This window comes from Halichoerus grypus, chromosome 8, assembly GCF_964656455.1.
Source record: "Halichoerus grypus chromosome 8, mHalGry1.hap1.1, whole genome shotgun sequence".
Lineage (NCBI taxonomy): Eukaryota > Metazoa > Chordata > Mammalia > Carnivora > Phocidae > Halichoerus > Halichoerus grypus.
Window position 1 is genome coordinate 112,281,869 of NC_135719.1, and position 26,065 is coordinate 112,307,933.

General features: G+C 41.7%; 1 protein-coding gene across 4 annotated transcripts in view; it reads left to right on the forward strand.

Moving 5' to 3' along the window:
* Positions 1-26,065, forward strand: part of DAAM1 (dishevelled associated activator of morphogenesis 1) — a 162,006-nt gene that overhangs the window by 113,586 nt on the left and 22,355 nt on the right. For 3 of the 4 annotated variants that reach the window (XM_036115789.2, XM_036115788.2, XM_078053768.1), the window contains 13 exons: positions 1,205-1,538; positions 2,130-2,240; positions 2,364-2,467; positions 3,653-3,719; positions 3,913-4,030; positions 4,460-4,598; positions 4,885-4,943; positions 7,954-8,141; positions 8,693-8,992; positions 9,306-9,413; positions 15,856-15,885; positions 17,007-17,113; positions 24,548-24,632. In XM_036115789.2, the coding sequence (XP_035971682.1) occupies positions 1,205-1,538; positions 2,130-2,240; positions 2,364-2,467; positions 3,653-3,719; positions 3,913-4,030; positions 4,460-4,598; positions 4,885-4,943; positions 7,954-8,141; positions 8,693-8,992; positions 9,306-9,413; positions 15,856-15,885; positions 17,007-17,113; positions 24,548-24,632 (1,750 nt within the window). The remainder of the gene's footprint in view (positions 1-1,204; positions 1,539-2,129; positions 2,241-2,363; positions 2,468-3,652; positions 3,720-3,912; positions 4,031-4,459; positions 4,599-4,884; positions 4,944-7,953; positions 8,142-8,692; positions 8,993-9,305; positions 9,414-15,855; positions 15,886-17,006; positions 17,114-24,547; positions 24,633-26,065) is intronic. The other variant, XM_036115791.2, reaches the window with a different exon arrangement.

Genomic DNA, 26,065 nt, shown 5'->3' on the forward strand with positions numbered 1-26,065 from the left:
CTCAATAAAACTGTTGCTTAAAAGAGATGGGCAGTCAGCCTCCACTGTGTATCTCCCACACCTTCATTTTCCATTAATTAGTCTTTAAGGTTTGGTGGGATATTGGGATGCTTCTAGGTACATTTCATTAATGTAGGAGCTGTGAATGAAGCCAGTTGATTTAACCAGCTGGGCTATATCTGCGTTGTGTGACTGCATGAAATGGCTGGAAAATAAAGATTTCCTTTTCTTTATTTGACTATAAAATGCTAACTAAGAAAAATATACTGATTTATCAAAAATTCTATGCAGTTGTATGACAGAGGTTTTGTAGCCAATCCTAACTACATCAGTGTGTCCCTATTTGTGTGTGTTTGCATTCTCAGATGTTAATAGGTATCCAAGACTAAATAAGTTTGGAAATTTCTGGAGTAATCATATAAACAAGTTATGTTACTTCTGAAATTTTCAGAACTTCACATGTATATGTGCATCGTGAATGATTCTCACTGATCAATTTTACAGTAAATAAATGCCATGGATATCAATTAATATGCAGTAACAAAGGCTTGCTTTTGTTTTGTTTTAGCAGTTTATTTATTTAGTTTTTTAAGTAGGCTCTAGGCCCATCATGGGGCTTGAACTCATGAGACTGAAATCAAGAGTCGCATGCTCTATGGACTGAGCCAGCCAGGCGCCCCTTATTTGTTTTACATAGAGGGATTCCAGTAGCATGTCCTACAAAAGAAGAGTTTTGCTACAAAATGTTAGTAATATAGATTATCGTTTGTTTGACAAATATCCTGGAGCTTAAGGATGCTCTGACTTTCATTGATATGGGTCAATGGTTAACATAAAGGTGTTTAGGGGCTGGATGCTATAATAACACAGGATCAGCAGATGACTTTAACTTAAGACACATATTCTGAGTGTCTTCTTGTTCCTGATTTTACTGTGGTTATATGATCTGTTCATTGTTTTTCTGTATCGGTTGAGATCTGTTTATCTCAAATAGAGATTATTTCACATTTCTGGTAGACCTGACCATTGAGTTTGTGCTGAGGAAGAGGTCAGGAATTAAGAAGACTTCATCCATCTAGGTCTTTGGTACTTCAGGAAATACATCTTCCTTTCTCCTGCCCCTGCAAAACTTTTCCTTTAAGGGCTATTAGAAAATTCCAAAGAGACCTAGGTCTGATCCATTTTAACCTTCTTCTCCTGCCAGGTTTGTAACCAGATTCATCGACTTGGATGGCCTGTCATGTATTCTCAACTTTCTAAAGACCATGGACTACGAGACCTCAGAGTCTCGAATACATACCTCTCTCATTGGATGTATAAAGGCGCTAATGAACAACTCTCAAGGTCGGGCTCATGTCCTGGCTCACTCTGAGAGTATTAATGTGATTGCTCAGAGTCTGAGCACAGAGAACATTAAAACGAAGGTGGCCGTGCTGGAAATCTTGGGCGCCGTGTGCCTGGTTCCCGGGGGCCACAAGAAGGTTCTGCAGGCCATGCTGCACTACCAGAAGTATGCCAGTGAAAGAACCCGCTTTCAGGTGGGCACGCTCGCTCTACGCTTTGTCATCCACCCCTTCTGACAGGTGCTTTCCTGGCCCTGAGGGGGGGAACATAACTTGAGATTTCCCTCTGTGGTGAGGACTCAAGTGTTTCCTTCCTCTTGGGTTTTAGTACCAGAGTATAATATGCTTTCAATAGTTGATCAACCTGGGATTTTAGATTTACTGAATTTGAAAATATGACCCTGCTTCCTACACATGATGTAGCAGATATCTTTTGAATTCACTAAATGCAGTGTTCCCTGAAAGTCTTACAGGTTGCCATTCTTGATTTAGTATCAATATAAACAGTGAGATCATGTCACCGTGTTTATACCCAAATATAAAAAGCAAGCCAAGTCTACAAAGTGCAGTCTTTTGTATTTTGTATACATGTATAAGTGAACATAGGTGATGTAGGAAGTTTGAAAGTAAGAGTTTTTTGAACTAATTTTAGGAAAAATAAAAGGTGGCTTTCTGTGGATTAATGTAATTCTGACTAAACACAAGATTTCAAAAATTTACTTCTGAGTATAAAAATTAATAAAATGAGCGTAAGATTAGTGATGATTCAGTCCTTTGTTTTTATAGACGTTGATTAATGACTTGGATAAAAGCACAGGGCGGTATCGAGATGAAGTGAGTCTCAAGACTGCCATCATGTCCTTCATCAATGCAGTGCTAAGCCAAGGTGCAGGAGTGGTAAGAGCCTTCCGTACTACTCTTGAAAACATGCATTATTAAAGAATAATCTTTTCTAAAAAGATTTCTATGTACATAGTCCAAAAAGCATAAATATGTGTTTTATCACCCTTTCACTTTCAGGAAAGTTTGGACTTTAGACTTCATCTTCGCTATGAATTTCTGATGTTAGGAATTCAGCCTGTAATAGATAAATTAAGGGAACATGAAAATTCAACATTAGATAGGTAAGTCAGACTGTTAACATCTAATTCATGCTTTTTCCGTGTACGCAGTGCCTGTGAATTGCGTGTGACCTTTCTGTAACATAAGGAGCTGGCCCCCAAATATTAGTTCAACGAATGGTGCTTTTATATTAAGACTTTGTCAGTGAAAGAAGCAGCACATCGTACAGAGAACTTAATGCGGGTTGTGGCATCAGACTGAATCCACATCCTTGTCCTACCTCTTAACTTGCTATGTATTCTGGTCAAGTTACTCAATCTTTCTGAATCTTACTGGTTGTTGTTTTTTTTCCCCCCAAGAAATAGTGATTATAATGATGATAATGATGACCACTATCTTTTATGGGCTGTTACGAAGATTAACTATAAAACATGGAATCACTTGGCACCATGATAGGCATTCTGTGAATGTGAATTTTCACTCTCTTGTTCATTTGCTCTTGTTTGCAATCATTTCACTATTTCTAAGATATCCCACTAGCTCTCAGATCTTTCCTTCTACTGCTCCCCTCCCTCATTCATGCACTCTGACATGCTCTTCCCCTTGGTAGTCTATGAACATGTTAAAATACTTTTGCCTCAGGGCCTTTGCACTTGCTATTTTCTCAGCATTAAAAGATCTTCCCACAGATGTCCAAATTGTTTATTTCCTTCTTCCCTTCAGAGAGACCTTTTCCAGCCTGTGTGTGTACACAACTCACCTCACCTCCCATCATTCTCTTTTCCCTTTACCCTGATGTATTTGTCTTCATAGAACTTACCATCCCCAGTATCTAAAATACATAGTAGGGGTTCAATAAATGAATAAGTGAATGGCATGAATATTTCTTTTGTGGTCTTAATTCATCAATCGGGCAAGTGTAGGTATGTGGGCTCATTTTTCCATAAAGGGAGTCTGTGAGCAGAATCTGGACTTGACTGTTTTTGGATTTGATAAACATTTATTATCTACTATGTACTAGGCATCCTAGGCTCTTAAATTTCTCTCTTATTGTGATCTCATTTCAGTCAGAATATGTCTTTTTCCTTAGAACATAGTTAAGCAAAGGCATTCAAATTTTGTTGTCTTATTTCTTTTAGAGAAATCTGAATATTCAGGAAAGGTCTTAGTATTAATGTCCTGATTCCCATGTGCTTGTGTTTGTAGGATGTTCTACTTTTAATAGCTTCTCTTTTATTGGATTTCAGACATTTAGATTTTTTTGAAATGCTCCGAAATGAAGATGAACTAGAATTTGCCAAAAGATTTGAACTGGTAGGTATGCTCACAATTATTCTGATTTAACTCATCAACTCAAGGAATTTCCCTGTTGTAATGTGTGTTGAGTTGACATGGACTGGGTATAACCTGGAGGATTAGCTCTGTTTGCCTTGGATTTGCTTACCTTGCATTGCAGGTATTGAGGATATTGGGTGTTTGACTTAGATTTCTTTTTCATACGGAATAGGTTCACATAGACACAAAAAGTGCGACTCAGATGTTTGAGCTGACCAGGAAGAGGCTGACCCATAGTGAAGCTTACCCTCACTTCATGTCCATCCTGCACCACTGCCTCCAAATGCCTTGTGAGTGTGTTTGTGACTTACATGTGTGTTTTCAAATGTTTGGACATCATCCAAAGGACTCTGTCTTCTGAACAGTGCTGATTAGGTTGGGTGCACACCAGGGATTCCAAACCTTGGTTTTGTGACAGTCCAAAGTGTCACACAGCTCAAGGGGTATTGTGACATTCCAAAACTGAGATGAATTATAACCTACTTTGATTTTAAAAATAAATATATGCCTTGCAACACATTTCAAAAGGGGTAGAAAATGCCTCTCAGTCACATAAATGATCATTGCATGTCAGAATTCCAGAAACTTTGGGAAGTGCTGGTGCAGATGTTGTAAACATCTCTGGTTCTGTGGCTCCGGTGGGTGACCGCTATTGAAAAATATTCATCCTAGTTTAGAAACAACTTCAAGTATTTTTCCTCCATTCTTTTCTTTTTTAGACAAGAGAAGTGGCAACACCGTTCAGTACTGGCTACTACTAGATAGAATTATACAGCAAATAGTTATTCAAAATGACAAAGGACAGGACCCCGACACCACACCTTTGGAAAACTTTAATATTAAGAATGTCGTACGAATGTAAGTTTCTTATTTTGTGGTCTGTGAAATAATAGTCACCATGTAAGACATTTATTTTATCCTACTTTAAAATAGCAGCTGGGAGAACTGAAATGTTCTAGACGTCAAATATGAGTTCCTATATATACATATGTAATATATCTGAGTAACGTCCGGGTTTAAATGGCTTTCATGCACACTGAGGGTTTTCTGTGCAGTGGACTATTTTTGTACCTAGAGAGCATGCATTTTGGCAGTGGGCCTTTTATGTTTTTTTGTAATGAATACTCCTTTAACTATTATACAGGTTGGTTAATGAAAATGAAGTTAAGCAGTGGAAAGAACAAGCGGAAAAGATGAGAAAAGGTAAATAATGAGGCCCCGACAAGAGAAGAGGCCATGTTACCGGTTATTGGGCAACTCTGCTCTCTGTATATTTTAGAAATTTGTGCTGATACTTCTTACTGACTTTAGTGCATCAAAAAGTCTTTCCTTTTCTATGTCTTAAGGGCGTTTTTGCCCTGTTTTCTCTTGAATCGAGCTATTTTAGTTGTCCTGCTGATTGCCAAATATTTTTTCCTTTTATTATAATTATGTAAATTTTTTTGGAAGAGCTTGTAGCATTTGCTGTGTGGTATTCATTGATTCAAATTTTCTTAACTACTACTCCTTCCAGCCCTCCCCCCGCCCCATAACTGTTCGTCAAGTCACACTGTGTTTTAAGAAATGTAATAAAGAACACCAGGGATGACCCAGAATTTTAAAAGAGAAACCCAGGCCACTTGGTTTCAGCAGCCCCATTCACCATGTGACCTTATTTGGCACCAGTTATGAACAGAAAAATCATGTAGAAAATCACTGACCATTGTCGATATATACATTATGAGACATTCATAGACCAGCTCTTGGTGAGTATTTGAATATGTCTTGGGTATTAACACTCAGCATCAAATGCCAGGAGGGTCATTTGTGCCCATCACTGTGCCAGCTCAGAGAATGGACATAAGTTGCCCCACTTCCTTCAAAATACTAGCAACTGAAGTTGGCCCTTTTGTAAAAACAGTCCTATTCCTGGCCTCTGCTCTTTGACTATGCTGGTAACTGACTTCCTTTTCCTTGTCCAAGTTATTTAGCCACAGCCAGTGAAACACAATAGCACTCACCCCGATATTTAGTGTGTTGAAAAGAGGGTCCAAGAGATGCCAAAGCATTTCCTTTTCCCTCATCACATTTGTCCCTTTCCATTGAGCAGAAAAGCAGGGCCACCACTGAGAGCAGAAAATACCGCATGTGAAGTACACTTCTGTTACAGGTTCCTCACGTGAATTCACATTGCTCTCACATAAGTGAGGTTGCCACATACATTTTCATTAATAGATTCCAGAAACTGCTATAGAAAGAAGAGAAACACTGACTAAAAGGTTGGGGTAAAGAGAGATTATAATGAAGAGAAAATGGTCGGGTGGTACTTTAGGGGTACACTGTAGAGCATGGGGATTCAGGGGTGCAAGCTGAGGAGAGTACCTAGGACAGAAGCTTTGGAATCATTCAGTCATTTGTTCAGTGGATGCTTGTTGAACGCCTGTATGTGTCAGGCACTGTGCTGGGCTCTGGGTGTGTGCGTAAGGAGTCATGTCCTCTTCTCCACTCTCCTCTGTAAGATGCACGTTACACCCAACTCACAGGGTTGTTATAAAGATTAAATGACAAAACAAATACAGAGACTCCAACGTAGTGCCTGGCACATATGGTTGCACAGTAAATGATAGGGACTGTGGTAGGATTCTGAGGTGTACAAGAGGTAATGGCCAAGGTCAGTGAGGTCAGAGGGGGTGTGTAAGAAAGGAGGTGCTGTAGATAAAATGAACTCTTTTCTGAAAGCTTCAAGTAGCAAGGCTGTATTAAAGAGGGCACATGTTGATGAATCAGAGTGTGGAGGCTGTGAGGAGATGGGAAGTTCTCTGGACCTGAAAGGTGGGGATAAATGGATGTCCATTGTGGAGAGAATCCTTTCAGCAGCAGCTTACCAGACCTGTATTACATCAGAATCCACTAAGGGGCATTTGAAAACAAATTCCTAAGCCCTATCCTCCCGACCCATAGAACAGACTCCCAAAATGTTAAAATCTCTCAGGTGGTTCTGAAGCACAGCTGGATTTGTCAAAGCTTCAGGACCAGTGATAAGAGGCAAGTCTTCAAATTGAGGAAGAGAAATGAAATGGAGATAGAAGAAGGAAAATGGGGTGCAGTGAGGTCGTTTTTAGACACATCTCTGAAGAAGTTGGGGATGCATTCACAGAGTGGTAGAAGTGGGCTGATGGTTATTTTAACCTCAAGGCTTTTAGTGGCTTGAACTCTTCTCTGTAAACTGGTTTGGGGGGACTCAAAGTAAGAGACGGAGAAAGCAAGAATTTCAATGTGTTATCAGATTCAGAAATAGAGACCAATTCTGTGTAGCTCTGCCCCAGTGGATTATATCTCTAGTGGGTTTACTAAATAAAAAGAGTAGGAATTGGGGCCAAGTATTTGAAATGAAAATCTGCAGCCTAAACTTCATCAGTCCTCTTCCCAAAGCCCCTCACTCCTGTGAGGGACTGGAGTCAGCAGACATATTGGCAACGTAAATAAGCATTTGGCTAAATTGGATGCCTTGTTCCATTAGAGCAGGATTGGGAAGTCAGTAAAACTACAGCAGAGTTAATATTTTTCTCCCCAGATTATGGTGATTCTCATGCCCTGCCCTTAAGGTTTTTAATGCTGAGATGATAACATTTGCTTTCACAAGTTTTAAGAATTATTTATCAGAAGCATGAAATACTTCAAGTCCAAGTAGCCTTCTGAGGGGAGAATGGGAGAGGGGACTCCGTGTTGGGACTGATGCCGTCTGGCATCAGCCTTTCCTCACAGGGCAAGATCCTCCCCTTCAGCCTTGTGCTCATTGGACACGAGCCAGCAAACTAGCTAATAAACAATGGCTTCTCTGGTTCTCATTTCTAATTTGTGAAGAGGCCCTTTTAATACTTGTTTTCCCTAGAGTGGTTAAAGGGCCATTTTTATGACAGGATCCTGAAGTAAGTACCAAGCAAGCCCTATTCTCCTCCACAAATAGGTGCTCACACTAGCATCCATCTTCAGAACTGTGACTTTAGGGTCCCTTCCGTATTTTACAAAATGTAGCTAATAACGTTGTTCATCTAAGGACCCCTCCAAGCGCGAACACCACTGAGCCTGCAAGTCGCTCCCTTTGATGGAGGAGAGGAATAATATTTGCCTAATAAAGAGCCTCACAATCATCCTCAGCCAATTTTCTGTTTAGAGAAAGTGCTTCAGCTTTGAAGAGTCCCCTGTTTTCATGTCCCATTGTTTTCTTGTGTAGAGCACAATGAGTTACAACAGAAATTGGAAAAGAAGGAGCGTGAATGTGATGCCAAGACCCAAGAGAAGGAGGAGATGATGCAGACCTTAAATAAAATGAAAGAAAAACTTGAAAAGGAGACTAGCGAGCATAAGCAAGTCAAGCAGCAGGTGGTGGATCTCACGGCACAGCTCCACGAGCTCAACAGGGTGAGGGCCGGGGCCGCGGGCCGGGTCTTCCGTTCCTGGGCAGCTGCCGAGGCCTCACTTACCCTGGAGCCCCTCACCTTAGGCAGACAGCTTCTGCCTGGGGGAATAAATCCTTGTGATTTATCACAGTGGTTATAAGACTCACTCCCTCTGCTATCGTGTGGGTTAGGCAGCAGAGGCGGTGTGGGGGTGTGCGTTTTTAATACAGATCCTCTAATCAGAGCAAAGCAAAATCACATTGACTTCTTAAAATGAAATCTGATTCTATGAAAACCAAACCATGATGTTACAAGAAGTGAGAGATACGTGAATGAATGAATGCTTTACAGATAAGCACTGAGGTCCGAAATACAAAGAGCTGCCTCAGTCGTCCATGAAGACCCTAAAGTCCATTTGATTTACTGCCCCTTTAAACCCATTTTCTCAGAAATGTGAATTTCTCTATAACATACATTTTAGGCAAAGTTTCAGACTCTCAGAGTCATCCGATGAATTTACTTCTTCCACTGACCTTCTCTTGTCTTTTTTTTTTTTTTTTTTTACCTTTTCAGAGAGCTATCTGTGCTTCAATCCCAGGTGGACCCTCACCTGGAGCCCCAGGGGGGCCCTTTCCTTCCTCTGTACCAGGGTCCCTCCTTCCGCCCCCACCACCTCCACCCCTGCCAGGTGGGATGCTTCCTCCTCCGCCCCCTCCCCTTCCTCCAGGCGGCCCTCCCCCTCCCCCGGGGCCGCCTCCCTTAGGGGGGATCATGCCACCTCCTGGTGCTCCACTGGGTCTGGCACTCAAGAAGAAAAACATTCCTCAGCCCACAAATGCCCTGAAATCCTTCAACTGGTCTAAGCTGCCCGAGGTAAGCCATTTGTTCTAATTTTCCCTCTAATGGATAGCATTAGCAGCTCACTATGTTGTCCCTGAAAAGGGAAACAGCCCTGGCTATTAAATGATTTCATTTTCTAGTATGGACTCGGGTTCTCACTAGCTCAGATATTTACGTGATAAAACTGAAATAAATGACGTGTTGTTTGAAGCCAGCCCACTTTGAGCATCTGGTAGAATGAAAAATTAGGGATAGCAGCACTTTGAAGAAAAATAAATAAATAACCACGTCTGTTCTTTTTGTGTATAACTATAAACTCTAGAACTTATTAACTTGTTGTTTGCAGAATAAACTGGAAGGCACAGTATGGACCGAAATTGATGATACAAAAGTCTTCAAAATTCTAGATCTTGAAGACCTGGAAAGAACTTTCTCTGCCTACCAAAGACAGCAGGTAACAACATGTGCTCTCCAAGATGCTAAAAGAGTAAAAAAAAAAAATGTCCTTGTGCACGGTCCCTGGGTCATCTGCCACCCCATGATGTGATAGGCATCTTAGTTCTAGGCTGTTGGGTCTACCCTGGTACGTTCCTGCCAAGCAGTGTGGTGTGTATTTGTCCACATGTGTGTCTAGGTGCCCGTCAGTTATGTGTGTGAACGTGTTGAAGCTCATACCCTGGTGTGTGTTCAAGACCTTGTCTCCATTGATGGAAGGAGTTCTGTATATTATTGTTATCACTTGTGCTTAGCCCAGATGGGTCACCAGGAGCATATACTACTAGGAGAGCTACCTAACTTGTATTGCCCCCTCACAGGGTTTGTTTCTCAAGCCATTTTAGTTTATCTGGCTTTTAAATATATATATCAAAGTGGTTATTATCGGAAGTGGACTGCTCTGAAGTAGATGGAATCTTTAGAAGGGCAGAAGTTTGTAGATAACTAGAATTTGGCAGCTAGCTGGAAACTCGGAGAGGAGTTTTGACTGTATGTCATGAACATGATAGACTCAGAAGCGGGGCTGAGAAGGCAGAGTAAGTTGGTGGATGGCACTGATACGGAGAGGACCAGAGAAGCTTCTGAAACATGAACAGAGCGTTTGTGGTGCTAGTGAGAATACTAGTGATACTTGGTGCTTTCTGGCTCTCCGTGTCGATGTGGCCAGGTAGTGAGCATTACGCCATAAGCCCCGGTCACATCTGGGTGGTACCTCTTACTCCTGGAGAGGGCATCTTAGTGGATCCTCCTAACAGTAGACCAGAAGAGGTCACAGGAAGGTGGCTGGGTACAGAGAATTTCAGAACAGGGAAAAGGGAGAGTAGAGTCCCAGTCAATCAGACACCTGGAAAGGGCAACATTGTGTCCTAGAGTGTGAGCAGAAAGATTCTTCAGGGTGACTGAAGAGATGCTGCAGAGAGCAGAGCGCATCTGAACTAGGAACGCAGGGATGCCAGGCATCTGCCCAGGGGCTTTCCTTGGGCTTTGCTGCGAGGCCTTTAACGCCTGCATGAATCATGCCCGGGGGTTGGGGGGGGCATCCTCAGGCAAGCTGCACACTTCCTGGTCTGCTTAGGCTGGGCCTGGTTCTCAAGAAAGAGTGTCTCAGAACAGAACGAGCAAGCACCAGGGAGAAGATGGACTGAGGCTGGGGAGAAGCAAAAGCTGACAGGTTTTTATTTCAAAACCTTTGATGTATCTGAAATTGAAGAGAAGAGGTAGTGTATGCCTTTTAGCCAGAATATTTTCACTGAGAGGGAAAGCCTCTCTGCAGTGCATTTTAGGCTATGTTAGTAAAGTACAAAAATGCAGGTAGTTGTCCGCTATGGTCGCATGACCCTAAAACAGGAGCCCTCAGATGGGACCTCCCTCCCTCCCCCATAAGTATGAAGCGGTTGTACACACAAAATAAAGGAAAACAAAGAAAAAGACGGTAAGACATGTCCAGTAGAAAGCCAGACACTTTAACTTTCAAAGGACAAAGGGTATGTTTTAGGGCCCTCATACGGCAGGTGCTTGGCTCATACTCATTCCTGATTGACTGCAATGGGCCTCCTCACTCTGTCTTTCTCTGCTGACCCAGGAAGGTGTTCTCTGGGCCTTGACATGAAGTCATAGGACATTTAACAAATTTCCTGGTAGATTCAAATGATCTTCTGACCTCATTACACATCCAAGTGATTTCCCACTTCAGTTTTAGTCACCAATACTGGTCCATTCTGGTTGCCTAAGGTGAAGGTTTGGGAATTCAGAAAAGTAAATTAAAGGAAGGAAAAACAGCAGTTAGTCCAAATGATGCTGTCCAAGTCTGAGCATGTAGGCTGCATTTATTATGAAGGCAGGTGGTTAAAAGGCCCAAGTTTACAAGACTTGTAATTAACAGGCTTTCAGCAGAAGGTGCAGAAGGATGCTGCCAAAGTGCTCTGGGACAGATATGTGGACAGTTCTCAAGAGCTCTGGGAGACAGGGTTGCAGAAAGCCTAGCAATTGGGTAATTGTCTCCTAGCAACCAATCTCTGTTTAAGTAATCAGTAGTCATTCCAGTCAGTATAGACCAGAACATTTCAGTTGTACTTAACACTAAGTAGACGGGTAAGTAGAATCATTTGTGATATTTTCAATAGCAGTTCCTGGAAAAAAATTTCAACACACTTGGCTCAGCTTAATTGAAGTATGTTTCCCCTCTTGGTGCAAGAATTTGAGATGAGATTTTTAAACCACAGATATATTTCCCAAATGAAGGTAATTGGAGCCATTTTATTGAGTTTATTGAATGTCGAGAGACAAAAGAAAAATACAAAGATGCAGACATTCTAGTAGGAATATGTAGGACAGAGTAAAGGAAATGGGGTGCCTGTCATTGAGTGTTCCCTAGTCTCCTATCTAATGGCAATGTCTAAGACCCGTGCATTTTCATTTTAATCTTGGCAATGCACTATGTAATTATCATCACACTTGAACTGCTCTCTTTTCCACTCCCAAATGAATACTGGGAGCCTATTTTTTTCTATGGTATCTCCTCTTTCTTCCCTCCAGTTATAAAACCCTGGTCAGACTGTCTGAACTTCAGCCAGTTGTTTGAACAAGTTAGTATCTCAGAGAAGCAGAACACATGAATACCATTACCTGCATGTCGGTAACAAGAACACTACACAGAGTAAGATTTTGAACAAAATCTCAGGTATGAGATTAATATAATTTAGGTGAACTCTGGTTAATGATATTTAGGAGAGATTTTAAATAAATACGTACACATACAAACATATGCCCAATTGATCTGAGAAATATTTTATCATTAAAATCAAAACAGATTATTTATAATGTCCGCTTTGTATATGAAATACTTCAAAGGTTGCAAATGTATTAAACTGTTACACAGGCTTACAATGCAACTTGCAGTATAAAAGCAAAGAGGACGGCAATCTGCAAACAACCATAATATAGACTAAAAAATGATAATATTAAGTATCTACTACATTTTTGGTGCCGAGTATGAAATGCACAGTCTCAATCTCATCAACCCCAAAATTTGGTTCTCAAGGCGCTTTTATACTTACTTTTTATTTAACCCTCACACCAGCTCTATGAGGTATTATTCCTATCTCATCAATAATAGAAATATGGCTCAGTATATATTCAGTGTCTGAACGGGTGGCACAGCCAGGTTACAAAGTGGTGTAAATTTTCAGTTTCGCTTTGTTCTGATGCCGTGGTCTTGTTCATGATGAAAATCAGGCTTTGTAAAGGATTTTCTGTAATCCCAATTTTAAGAATAAGACCATTTCTATTCAGGATTTTTTTTTTTTTCAGTGTGGCTAGCAAAGGTGTACAGAGCTGATTATGTAAGCTTATGTGCCACATGAAATGGAATTTAATAGTGTGCAGTTATTCCCCTGCTTACATTCCAGAAGTTCATTTGAAAGTCAATTGTCTCAGAACCTCTCTTTCTCGTTGAAACTATATTATGCGTGATTTCCAGGCCAACCACAAAAGACTTAATACATAATGTGCATTGCATAGTAGTACTATTTCAGATAGAGTTAAACAATATTCATTTTGGTTTTGTGGGAAATTTTCATGTTGAGATGTTATAAATTCATTCTCCCTATCCATGCAGTTGGGTAGAGGAAAATGAATTTCCCATTTACCTAAGGGGAGTCATATCTTTGTAGCAATAAATTAACAGCTCATATCTCCATTTCTTCTCCCAGTTCTTTGCCTGAGGACACTCCTTCTTTATCAGCATATAGTATAACATTTGAAAGCCTCTCAGCTCTGATTTAGGGAACAAAGGATAACTGTTATCCCAAGCTCCAGAATCTGACCTCTCCTGCTAATATGTAAAAGACAAGTCATTCTCGGGCTCCCATTTGGAACATTCAATGCTATCTTCTGATTTTTTTTTTTTTTATATAAATGGTCAAAGAATTTTTTTTCTTATTCTTTTTACATTTTCATTATTCTGTAGATCTAGATTTCACATTGAAAAATTATGAATTAGGATATTATTTTCAATAATCTTGGCCCTTAGCCATGGCACATGAAGAAAGAAGAGAAAATTATGAATGATGGTTTTTCTTAAACCAAGTATAAGGTAGAGGTTCTGTAATTGACTCCATGGTAAGAGTTAATTAAAGGCAGTGTTTTGTATAAATAGTATGTATTTATATGAATAGTATGCATTTTTCTAGAGAGGGATCCCTAGCTTTTATCAGATTTACAAAGGGACCTCAACGTCAAAAAGATTAAGAACCATTCAGGTAAGGATTATTATTATCTGTGAAGTGTTATCATTATGTCATTGCAGAACCTTATCTCTAAGAATCTATCATCATTGGTTCCTGAAAATGCAAGTCCCAACTTTCTATTTACCAAAGCCCTACACCAAAAATCATCTGAAAGAATCAGACATCCTGTTAGGTAGAACCAAATATAGGTGATCCTGCATTGTTTGGCCCAAGACAATTAGTGAATAATTTAAAGTTTCAAAAAGAATGATAACTTATTTGAAAGAGGCCTGGGGAAGCATCATTATTTTTAACATGCCCCCTCTAATAAGCTTTGTGATTTCATTTAAAATGTGTTGGTTAAAGGGCCCCTAAAGAAGGGAAATCTCAAGGCTAACAATTAACTAAAGTCTCCCATGGCGTTCCTCATCCTCACCTCTGGAAAGATAGGATATATTACTTAGCTTTTAACTGTTACACTTATTGCTGCTGCTGGTAACAAATGGGAGATCTTGACCAGCTGTGAAAAAGAGAGCAATAGGAGAAAAAATGGGCTTGATCATCAGCTTGAAAGATAATTGTATTGTATGATAGCTTCCAAGTATTGAGCTCATAAATATGTGTCAGGTACTCTACAAAATGCTTTACACGAATCATCGTGTTTTATCATCACAGTAATAATCCAGTTGTCAATTCCATTTTGCAGATAGTAAGACTGAGCTGCAAGCCTCACACCTAATAAATGATAGTTGCCTGATTCCATAGCCCACGACGGTAAAGGTCAGAAGTCTTAATTTTCTGACAGTGGGAATTTAACAGAGACTTAAGTTGCTAGAGAACTTCATAGAAGTTTCTTCTTTGAAAGCCAGACACTAAGAGCTGGATCTAAATTCAGCTAGCAACTTGTCTCTTTGAGAGAGAGAAGTTGGATAAGATGACCTCCTGGAATTCACGTCACCATAGTTTTTCCTGCCCTTGGAAGGAGACACTGCTTTCCGAGGGCAAGTGTCCTAAGGAGTTTCAGAGTAGAAAACCTGGTGGTTACAACCGGGACAAAAGAAAACCATGGCATCAGAGAAGAAGAAAGGTTTCTTGTGGTTATCCACTTATTTTTAAATGCCATTCTAGAGAAGCAGTCCCTCCTTGTGTGGGTGGAGCAGAAGAGGGACACGTTTTGTTTCCTGCTGGAAGAATGATGTGGGACAGCTCATCTGTGTAAAATTGGCCTTAGCTGTGCAGCCGGGGCCAGTGAGGCCTTGAGGAATCTGCTGGGCAACTGCTGGTTGTGCAAGCCGTTGGCCTGGAAGCTGGGGTGTGTTTTGCACACCAAAGCTTTACTCATTCCAGCATGGCAGAAATATGTAAAGAAAGCTGTAACTTTCTCTTAATGTGTCAGTTACTTCTTCCTCTTGCTCTTCTTCGCTCCAAGTCTTGTCTGGAGCATTTCAGGAGGAGGCTACTGACCTTGTGTGCTTGAACAACCCTGAGGCAGCTGGGACAGGGCCACCAAGGGGCTGCACACCACATGATCACTTACTGTCTCTTAATTGCACGGTCTGTCTTTTTCCTCATACCTACCCCCAGTGCCACCAGGCATTGTTTGGACTCTTGGGATATTGAGGGTTAATATTACTGACGTGTATTGTTGAACTTGTCTGGTGTGTTTTCTTAATCCTTCCTTATGGCACAAGAAGACAGGAGATTATTTCAACCCAAAACAAAAAAAAGCATATTTTGCTAGTAGACATGACCATGGGAGAAGTTTCCCCAAGTTGGTGGAATTGATGGATATTTTCTGCTTCAAGTGAAAATCGTCATGTTGAATAAATGGAGCCCATTTCTCTTTCAAAGAGAATTTGTTCCTTTCCCAGCTTGGGTCTTTCTGGAGTATCCTAAGTCCTTTCTTCTTTGAATTTGATTTGCCCCCATTGAAAATTGTGTACAGCACATGTTTTCTCTCTTTCCCCAGAATGCTTAGTTCCGTGCTCTTCATTGTATCTTCAGCCAGCCTCCCCCATCTTCATCAACTCTCATTGCTGGTCCTTGGGGCATAAATCCTCTCTTACCCTGTGTCACTGATTTCCTTGACTGCTTTGACTTTCTCCCACTTGTTGCTGTGATTTCTGAACTGCATGTGTCTGATTTGCCTTTTCCATGCCTCTGCCATGGCTGTAGGATTTCTTTGTGAACAGTAACTCCAAGCAGGTAAGTAAGCAACCACCTAAACCTTGCTTACTATAACTTCTTGGCTCACTATAAGCTCAGAATGTCTTGGTTATCCAATTTTTTTTCAGATAGTGTAACGCAGGGCTTAGGTAATTCCGCGTTGGGTTTCAATTCTTAACTGATATTTAGAGGTCTGCCTGAAATCTCAGCCTGACAGGAGACAGTCGAAGTTTGATCACATGGTGCCTCTTACTATAAACTCCATATTGTCTTTGTTTAACTAAACTGTTACACAGTTCCAGAGCTCTTTGGTTTTCTTACATTTTAAAAATGCCACGATCCATTTTTAAAATTGATTCTGACCTCTAGTAAAATTAAACTTTCTATTTATCAAGTTAGTCTGTATTTTTCACCTTGATGCCCAGTTTACTCAAATAGTATTTTATATATAATTGGTTTTTTTTGCCTCTTCCACCATAAATTATTACTGGCCATCATTGCTTACAGCTTTTTGTACGGCAGCAGCAGAGTATGCAAAGTAGTGTCTTGTTGTTAATTCAAGTAATTTAACTAATGCCTTGAACTGCCCCCTGTCTGTTATGCATCAGACTCCAGGGTGATGAAAGGTACCATCTAGGCTTGGGAGCTTCCTGTTGCACATGAGGACGTTTGGGAGGATTTATTGTTCAGCTTTTTGAGTGCTCAGGATGCAAATGGTTCTGGAGTGAATGGGCCCTGCAAATGGCCGGGACTAGCAATGGCAAGCCTCAGCTGAGCTTGATTCATAGTGACAGTTCTTCTGTCTGCTATCCATAGGGATTTGGGAGACAAAAGGAGTGCACCACTCACTGATAATTTATGCACGCTTAGCATCTTCAACTTAGAGATGCACTTTGTTCTTCCAAAACTGCTTTTTCAAATGTGGGTGGTCAGCTTTTCTTACTATTTCCCTTTGTCAACTCGATTTTAGCCCTTCGTTTCAACTCCACCACTTCCCTGTGCTCCCTCCCTCACCATCTCCGCTTCGCCTGTGTGTGTGTGTGTGCATGTGTGTGTGTGTGTGTGTGTGTGTGTGTAAACAAAATACAAAGGAAAAGTGTGTATCTGAAGTTGGAATGTCCCTGTTTGACTTTGATGGATTTCTTTCATGCTCTTTATAGAAAGAAGCAGATGCCATTGATGACACACTGAGTTCCAAACTTAAAGTCAAAGAACTTTCAGTGATTGATGGTCGGAGAGCTCAGAATTGCAACATCCTTCTGTCGAGGTATTGTTGATGTTGAATAAACATTTCTGGTAGGACCAACTTTCCTCTCCTCTGGCTCCAAACCACATGTTTGTACTTATTCTTTTAATTGGACTCTGCTGAGATTCAGTTCTTTGGATTCTCTTCTGTCTAAGGTGAGGAGAACTCATGGCCCTTACTTTCCCTGTGTGGAATGCATCAGAGCTGGATGCTTCCTTTCTCAGAGTTTAATTTCCACAGACTCCAGAAGTTAAAGAGCAGAACATCCCAAATCAATGTTTCGTTTATTTTCCAGAGAGCCTGTAAAATGGACTTTACCTTTATTTATATTTCCTGGCTTTAGAGATATTTTGATTGTTGAGTAACACTGTCCCAGAATCAGCAACAACGATGACAGCTCTGTTTCATTTTGCTTTTCTATGTCACCTTTTTATACTTCAAGTTTATGATTTCATGCTCTTTTTGAACATTTTTATGACTAAAGAGATACGTAAATCTCAAACCCCAGTGAAATGCTAATTTATCCATTTCAGCCCTGTTCAGAAATCTTTCTCATAATTAACGAACCATCACGGCCTTGGAACTTGAAAAGAAGAAAGGAAATTTGGGAGGCTGGAATCTGCTCGTAGCTTCAGGCACTGTGTCAGGTCGTCCTGGGCATTTCAAGTAGCTTTTCTGTATCTAATTTCTTCTTTTCTCTAGAAGGGACTTTTCTGTCAGGCAAAGATACTTAACGCTTATGAGGTGAATGAAGATCCTGAATTTGGGGGCATTAAGTATATGTCGCATTGGTCACGTTCTGGGAAGAATGTTGTATATGTATTAAAGCTGGTGTAAGGTGGCTTCGCTTTCAGGGAGAGTAAAGAGGGAAGGTGGCAGTCTTTATTTTTTATTTATTCAGAGAGCGCAAGCAGGGGGAGGGGCAGAGGAAGAGGGAAAGAGAGAATCTCAAGCAGACTCTGTGCTGAGCGCGGAGCCCGACGTGGCATAACCGACTGAGCCCCCCAGGCGGCCCGGCGGTCTTTATTTTTTAGATGGTCTTACAGTGAGTTTCTTTTAACACAAAGCACTGCTGCTTGGTCTACAGCATGGAGCTTGATTATTAGCCAGATATATATGACTTTAGGGAGCAAGTGTTTCTTTTAGTAAAAGAGAAACTGAAGCTTAGTGAGATCCCTGAGTTTTAATACAACCAGTAAGGTAACATGAACCATCCTGTTAGCATTTCTTTTTTTTTTTTAAAGATTTTATTTATTTGACAGAGACACAGCGAAGAGAGGGAACACAAGCAGGGGGAGTGGGAGAGGGAGAAGCAGGCTTCCCGCGGAGCAGGGAGCCCGATGCGGGGCTCCATCCCAGGTTAGCATTTCATTTGTGCCTCTGGCTGGAAGCTGTGTAAATGGCCAGGCCCTCTACTTACCCGCATTTTTTCTCCCTGAACACATGCTCAGGAAGATACTAATGAAAAATCTGAAGGTCTACTTATTTTTCTTCAATGGTATGTACAGTTCGTTTTGTTATAATTTCTTTTTACAAGTCACATTCTTAATAGTGACATTAAATGAAAATTTGGGGAAAGTTTTTTTTTCCCCTAAAGCCTGGAATTTCTGCCTATATTTTGTGCTTTTGCAGTCTAGAGGAACACTTTTAAACAGCTTGACAAAGGGAGCTATCACTCTGAATTTCTATAGTACTTAAGTGCTCGTCGCAGTGAAATCTGTGACCCAGTTCCTCACAGACAGATTATTCTCAGCATGAGATGTCAGTGAGGATAATAATACTAACACTAGTTATAGATAAGGTTACAACTCTTTCTGGCAAATTTCCCATCTCATTATTGAAGGAATTATTTCCAATTTGTAGTGTGCCAATTTCCTTGTTACCTCAGAAGTGTCAGAGCCTAAGGTGACTTAGAACTTGTGTGTATCTAAACTCTCTCTGGAAGGTAATTTTGAGAAATTGCCTTGTATCTGTTAAATTATCTATTAAAATCCAATTTAACAAATGAGTGCTACTATAATGAGCATAATTAAAAAGCGTATTGTACATAACAAGGTAATTTTGAGTCCCAGTTGACCTTACAGCGATTAGACCTTACGGATCGGGTTCTAAAACCATCTTTCCCACAGAGGATTCAGCCCTACATGCTTTTCTGCTCCATGATCAATGGGTTTACTCCTGTCAGGAAAGCACAGAACTGACCTGTAATATGCTATGTGGTAAAGGTAATAGAAATGAAGCAGATTTAGTTTTAATTTGGGTTATATTTAGTTGTTTAACCAGTCAGCAGTTCACCTTGCTTTCATTCCCCCCTCTTCGTTGGCAATGCGTTACTACACACGAAAGGAGCTAGGGGCTAGAAGGAAGAAAGAAATCTATGGAAGTGTGTGCGATGCTTTTTTCTTAGAGTTACCACTTGGGAGCATTTATTTTCCTGGCACTAGGCAGGGTGCCACAGAGTGGACTGTGACTTTGAAAGTTCATGGCTCACTGGAGAAGAGAAACGACACAGGCACGGTGGCTTGGGAACAACTCAGGCCTAGGCTGATCTGACCAGAAGGAGCCAGGAGCTCAGCCAAGTGAGAAGGACACCGATGGGGCTCACCAGAGAACGGGGCCTCAAAGAGCGATAACAGTTACAGGGTGGGGGCGGGGGGGGGGGCGGGACGGGAGGCAGTTCCAAAGAGGGGCGCCGCGGAAGCCAAGGCACCCGACAGGTCAGCGCACAGCTGATGAGAGCCCTGCGATTGTAGCAATCATCAGTCATAAAGAATGAGACTGAGCAAGAGAGCCCGGGACCCATGCCTGGTGCCTTGGTGAGGGCACTGCTGAGCCAGGGTCAAGCCGTGCCCTCCTCATCTGTAGATGGAGATGGGCAGAGGACTGGCCTTGCGGCGGGCTCTCGATGTGGGAATGTTAGACCTGGTGCGTGTGAAGCAGCTGCTGCTGGGACCCGCATGCGGTCGCTGCTCAGTCAGTGGCCTGTGATCCCATGGGATCGGGAATTGGTGCAAGTTGTTTTAATAAGGTCTGAAGTCTGCTCTCTAGGGTTTGCAGGAGAGGTTGGAAGGGGTCGAGAGCTGGCCGCGAGAGCAGCCACTAGATAGGAGGCCCTTATGTCCAGGTGAGACCTGACGAGAGACAGAATTGAAAGAGACACGACCCTCAGTAGGACTTGGACACCGGTGTTGTGCATGGGGACAATGAATAGGAGTGTTTCCAAGTGGATGTCAAGATTTCCTTCCTTTCCACACTTACTGTCTTTCTTCTTTTCTACGTATTTCATTCCCCGAGACTGGCGACCCTGTCTGTTTCTTACCTTGCTGACGAGGAGTTTAATTCCCAGCAACACCGTGTTCTCCCCAGATTCTACCACAGTATAAGCCTGTGGTGTATTCCATGGGGAATATTTTAATGAGCACATATGTCTGCAGCGTTTGGTTATCCCTAAAAGCTCGCCCTTACCCCCACACTGAAGAAGTTAGTGGACCCTTTGGTTAGAGCACCTGCCACAGCCCTGCCCAGAGCAGAGAAGGGAGTCAGAAGGAAGCCCCTCCTGTCCCACAAGCCAAGTGGGGGAGGGACATGCGGGCCCTATACATGGAACTCGCTGCCTGAGTGGCCAGGATCACTTGCAGCTCCCAGGAAGAGACTGCCTGGAAGGTGTGAGTTTGAAACAGAAGCTCCAGGCCACGAGGGACCCTGCCTGTCACAGACTTGCGAGTGGAATGGACATGATGTTCCTCAAACTAAGAACCCCTGCCTCAGGCTGCAGGCGGAGCGAGCAACAACTTACTGGGTATAGGCAGGCGGCATGTGGCAATTTAAAATTCACTCTGCTTTATTCCCTAAAACAGACCTCCCCCCCCCCCAAAAAAAAGAAACTTGGAAGCTGGTTTATATTGCAAAATGAACCCACCTAAAATACACTTTTATGAAGTGTTGTGCCGTTCTTGTTTTCCAGATGCTCACTTAACATGGCAGCCGGGGTGCAGTAAACCACACAAAGCTACTTTAAAGTGGGGAGATTTGGCTTACATCCACCGAAGCAGACCTAAGGCTGATCGAGCCATCCATCCCTAACTTATTTTAATTATGCCTGAATGTTCCAATTCTCTTGGCAAATTTTTGAAATACCTGAGTGGAGCAAGGTAGACTTAAATACTGTTTTTAAATGGCCGGTTTGTTTCCTGCCTTGTAAAGAAAGTTGAGGTGGATGTCTCAAAAGTTGCCACCCTGCCACACACCAGAACACTGCCAAGCTCTAACAGCAATTAAAACGTGAGAATTGGTAGAGTCCTTAAATTACAGAGATTAGCAACTCATTCTGTGGATGACAGATGATATTAAGAACCCGGCAACCTACAGAACCATCCCAGAGGGCGGAGTCCCCTTCTCCTCTTTCCCCGGGGGTACAGTTTCTTTGTCTGCTCCAACAGGCCACGTGCAAGGCAGTATGTTGACAGGTAGATTTTCTTAAGTACTATCCATTAAAGTCCCGAGTCTCTTTGTGGGACACATAAAGAGAAACCAAAATTGTTATGAATTAGAACTAGTGTGTAGTCCAGACAGCCTCTGGGGGTTGAGAAGCATAAATATATACAATTTCAAAAGCAAGAAGTTCTGCACTCCATATGGGGAGCTAATGAAATGCAAATCTGATACTTCAAGTATTGTTCTCACTCCGATTTTCAACTCCTTTTAAATGCAAAACAGAAGGACTCAGCAGAACCACACCGTAAAGTAGTTCTTCAGCTCAGTGTGAAAAGGACACAGAACTAATTTATTTTTTTCTTACAAGTGGAGCTTTTCTCAGGATGACTGTAGATGTTTCCACAGCCAGTTGGTTTTCATTAGTGGCAGTTTCAACCTTCCTTAATGTTCCTCTTCCTTGGCCTTGCATGGCTGAACTGTGGTATTTGCTCCTAACTGACTCAAAGCCTTTAGTGTCCTGGAACTGAGGGCTACCCAGAGGCTGTACAGTGAAGCCAGGATACAGTTTTTATTCTATCATATGTCTTACCCATGCCAACTCAGCTAAATTGTTCCAGTTAATTTGGGGGGTTTTCCATCATGATGTTCTGGTGAAAATGTTTGTGGGGTGATGATTGTCCCAAGAATGACTAAAACAATCTGAAGTCTGTGCAGGTCCAGGGAATTAGGATGGCACCGTACCTCCGACTAGGTGATAGAATGGGTCTCATTTTAGAACATGGGCAATTTTAGGGCACCTGGGTGGCTCAGTCGGTTAAGCCTCTTAAGACTCTTGATCTCACAGTCGTGAGATCTAGCCCTGTATCGATCAACGCACACTCTCTCTCTCCCTCTCTAAAAAAAGGCAATTTCACATATTGCCTAGATACTATATTTGGATTTGAAAACATGAGATAAAAGAGAATGCTACTAGTACGATAAGATTCACGAATTTGTCCCTTCCCTTTCCTACTTATTGGCACATGAAACAGCATTCAGTGTAAATAGCAAGATGGCTGGTTTAAACAAGATCATGTCAAAATCTAGAGAAAAGGACAAGCCAAAGTTGTCCAGAATGGGGTGTGCATCGTCCCGCTCTACTCCAGGGTTCTTTCCTCTTTCTGTGACCTTTGTGTCCACCCCTGCACTCAGGCTGCCCTCTCGTTTATCTGTGAGAACACGAGTGTTTCAGCTTATTATTTGATTCTCCCAAACACTATAACCACCTTTAAAATAAGAACCCTGTCTTCTAATTCTTGGTTAATACTCGTGGGCCTAATCGATGTTGTGTACAGAGAGGAAACTGGTGAAATGATGGGTGTGAGAGTGCTTTGGGAAGTGTTTGTGATAACTCTACTAAGCACGGTGTAACGATCACGTAATTGCCTGTGAATGTGTAGGTTACATTACGAAAGTCCTGCTGCGGCATGTCCCCGGTAGAGTAATACCTATAGTTTAGTGAGCCTTATCCATGGACAGGCAGGGTGCTGAATGCTTTACATGCAGTATTTCATTCTGTAGATGAGAAAACTAGGCTTAAGAACACCTTTATCAAGGTCACACTGGCCTGTCATTGTCAGCCAGGACTGGGGCCCAGCCTGATGCCAAAACCCTCGCCTTCAAATGTTCCCCATGGAGGCTTGCTCTGTGTTTGTGTGTTTATGCCTTTATCTCTAGGCCTAAATGTGATTTTTTTCTTGAAGATCATAGACTAGAACAGAACAAATAATGTTAATATGCCACTTTAGTGGTAGTTTAATAAGGAAGTAAGTTTTGTTTTTTTGTTTTAAGTAAGTCTGGATCTAATGCTTACAAGTAGAACAAAAGAGTGACTCTGTTGTTCTAGCTAATAATCTGATTAAGACTTCTCCCCCTGGTTAAGACTATTGGTTGTGTCTAATAAAAACACATTTTTACAAGTATGTTTTAATTTCATGCCTCTTCTTTATAGTCCACACTTTGTTGTGCTGACACAAACAAGACATAAATCCTTATTTAAATTAGTAAATCATATAAATTTATGGTAAACAGAAAACAGATTTGTGGTTTTGCATAAATTCTTCCCTAAAAGATATTAACTAGATAAGCAGATTTGTAAAAAGAATTTGGGGTTAGGAATCAAGAGTTTCGTGTTTGTGTTAGATACTGCCATTTTCCATATGTTTGACCTTGGGCGAATCAGTTAGCCATTCTGAGCCTCAGTTTCTCCTTCCATTAAAAAAAAAAAAAAATGACCATCACAGTTATTTTAAACCTCTAATGAAATAATGTATGTGAAAACTCCTCATGAAGTGCCTTATACATTTTAGTCTGCGTATTAACTACTGAACTTTTTAATGATAACAGATTTCCACCTATCTGAAAGCAAACTTTAAGCACTCCTAATGAATAACCAAGTTCAGAATTTAGTTTTTTGGGGCACTGGGTGGCTCAGTCGGTTAAGCATCCGACTCTTAATTTTGGCTCGGGTCATGATCTCAGGGTTGTGAGATCAGGCTCTGCGCTGGACGTGGAGCCTGCTTGAAATTCTCTCTCCCTCTCCCTCTGTGCCTTTGCTTGCGTGTGTGCTCTCTCTCTCTCTAAAATAAATAAATAAATCTTAAAAATCTTTAAAAAAAAGAATTTAGTTTTTCTCTGTCATCTACAATTCATGGATACTATATATTAAAGAAATCAGTGTGTATCGGTGTTTTCCCTATTTCTCATCCTCCAACCCCTTACTCAAGGAAACTAAACAATAGAACATAACAGCTTTGTTCTCTGTGTCAGCAGAGCATTACGGAGTCCTGAAAGAATGTTAAAGCAATTTAAAAATACTATTTTTAGGTGCGATATTGTCAGGAAATAAGCTTTCCCTAAAAGATTTTGAGAAAAACAGTTCTTGAAAATCAGCAGCTGGAGTAGCGGAAGGAATTATCTTGCATTAAATTTTAATACTCAAGCCAATATTGTTAACAACAAAATAAAATATTCTTTATCCAGGTTGAAACTGTCCAATGATGAAATCAAACGGGCAATTCTGACAATGGACGAGCAGGAAGATCTGCCCAAGGACATGTTGGAACAGGTGAGCTGCCAGACATCTCAGCATAAGTGACAACTGGCTTTCAGCAGGGAGTGGGATATTGAGAAAATCTGGTTGTTGCTGGTGGGTAATTTCCTCATCTCTGAACCAAAGTTGAATGTGGCTGTCTTAAGAGACTTTATTCTCTTGTTGCTCCTCAAAATGTTGGGTGAAAAAGAAGATCACAAGTTTGTCAGATGCCTGGGACCCACAATGCCAGATTCTGTCCCTCATGCTGCAGTTAAGTTATTAAGCCTTCATAGGTCATGCACAATCTATTAGATTTAGGGAAGTCTGTTGGACAGGAATATGGAGCATCTCACTAGCACTATGAGATCACAGACTACTACATAAACTGATTCATTACTGAATCCTTAATATAGTTTGTGTCTTGGCTGTGACTCACCATTCCTACACCACAGGAGTTACTGTTAAACCCCCTAGCTCTATCATCTGCATCAAAATAACTCATATTAACCATGGCCAGACAAGCTGAATGGAGGGACTTAGCCTCTCTTCATGCAGTATTCCTGTAACACGTTCTGTGGAGCTGTTCCAACTCTGTTAGGTGTTTCTCAGCAGCTTTGTTCAGTTGTCCCCTAAATGACAATGTTGTTGAACTAGCAGTTGGTTCAGGGATTATTACCTGTCTCTCGGTCTGGCCCTAAGTTTTTCTGTGCTTCGTGGAGATCATCTCCACTTTCTGAGACTGTTCTGTCTGCTTGTCTCATTGTCCTTGGTACAAAATCCTCTTTTGCGTGATTTTGGTTTAGAGGTCCACGTCTGTTAGTGCCAAGTCCACTGAAGGTTAACTGTGGACCCCAGCGATCATGATGCCAGGCTGAACTTGAGGTCTCAGCCATAGGCATGCTCAGCTCCCAGAAGCAGAGGAAAAGGCTGTTTTGTGTTGATAACAGTGATCTTGGGTGGCATGGCTGCTTATGCATTTTCCATGGTGTTCTCACTGCTGTCCGAAAAGGCCTCTGACAGAGAAGGGAGGAGTGATGTGTGCGGTGTCACCACACCCCAGTGCACCTGCCCCACCTGAAACCTGCAGCTGCAGTCGTCCTGGGGGAAACCCTCACACTTAGCAATGGAATAAGTTGTCATGCTGTCCTTTCTGAGGTTTGACTTCGTTACCAATAGTACATGACACTGTATCCAAGCCTGTTAGGATACTTTGTGTACAAATAGTTTAAAAATAATTCCTAAACTGAAGATTAATTTTTTAGAGCATTTTACAGCTTCTCTGCACACCCTTCCCTCTCCGTCTGCAACTAGTCCTAACAAGGGTCTCTGCCCGGAAGTGCGGCCCAGACCCCTATGCCCCTCTCCAGCCCCCAGCTGGCCCTGCACTCTGGTTGTCTGCATCAGAAGCTGCTCACACAGAGGGAGGAACTATGCGGAAAGCTGCTTTGGTCCTTAGGCCTTCAGCC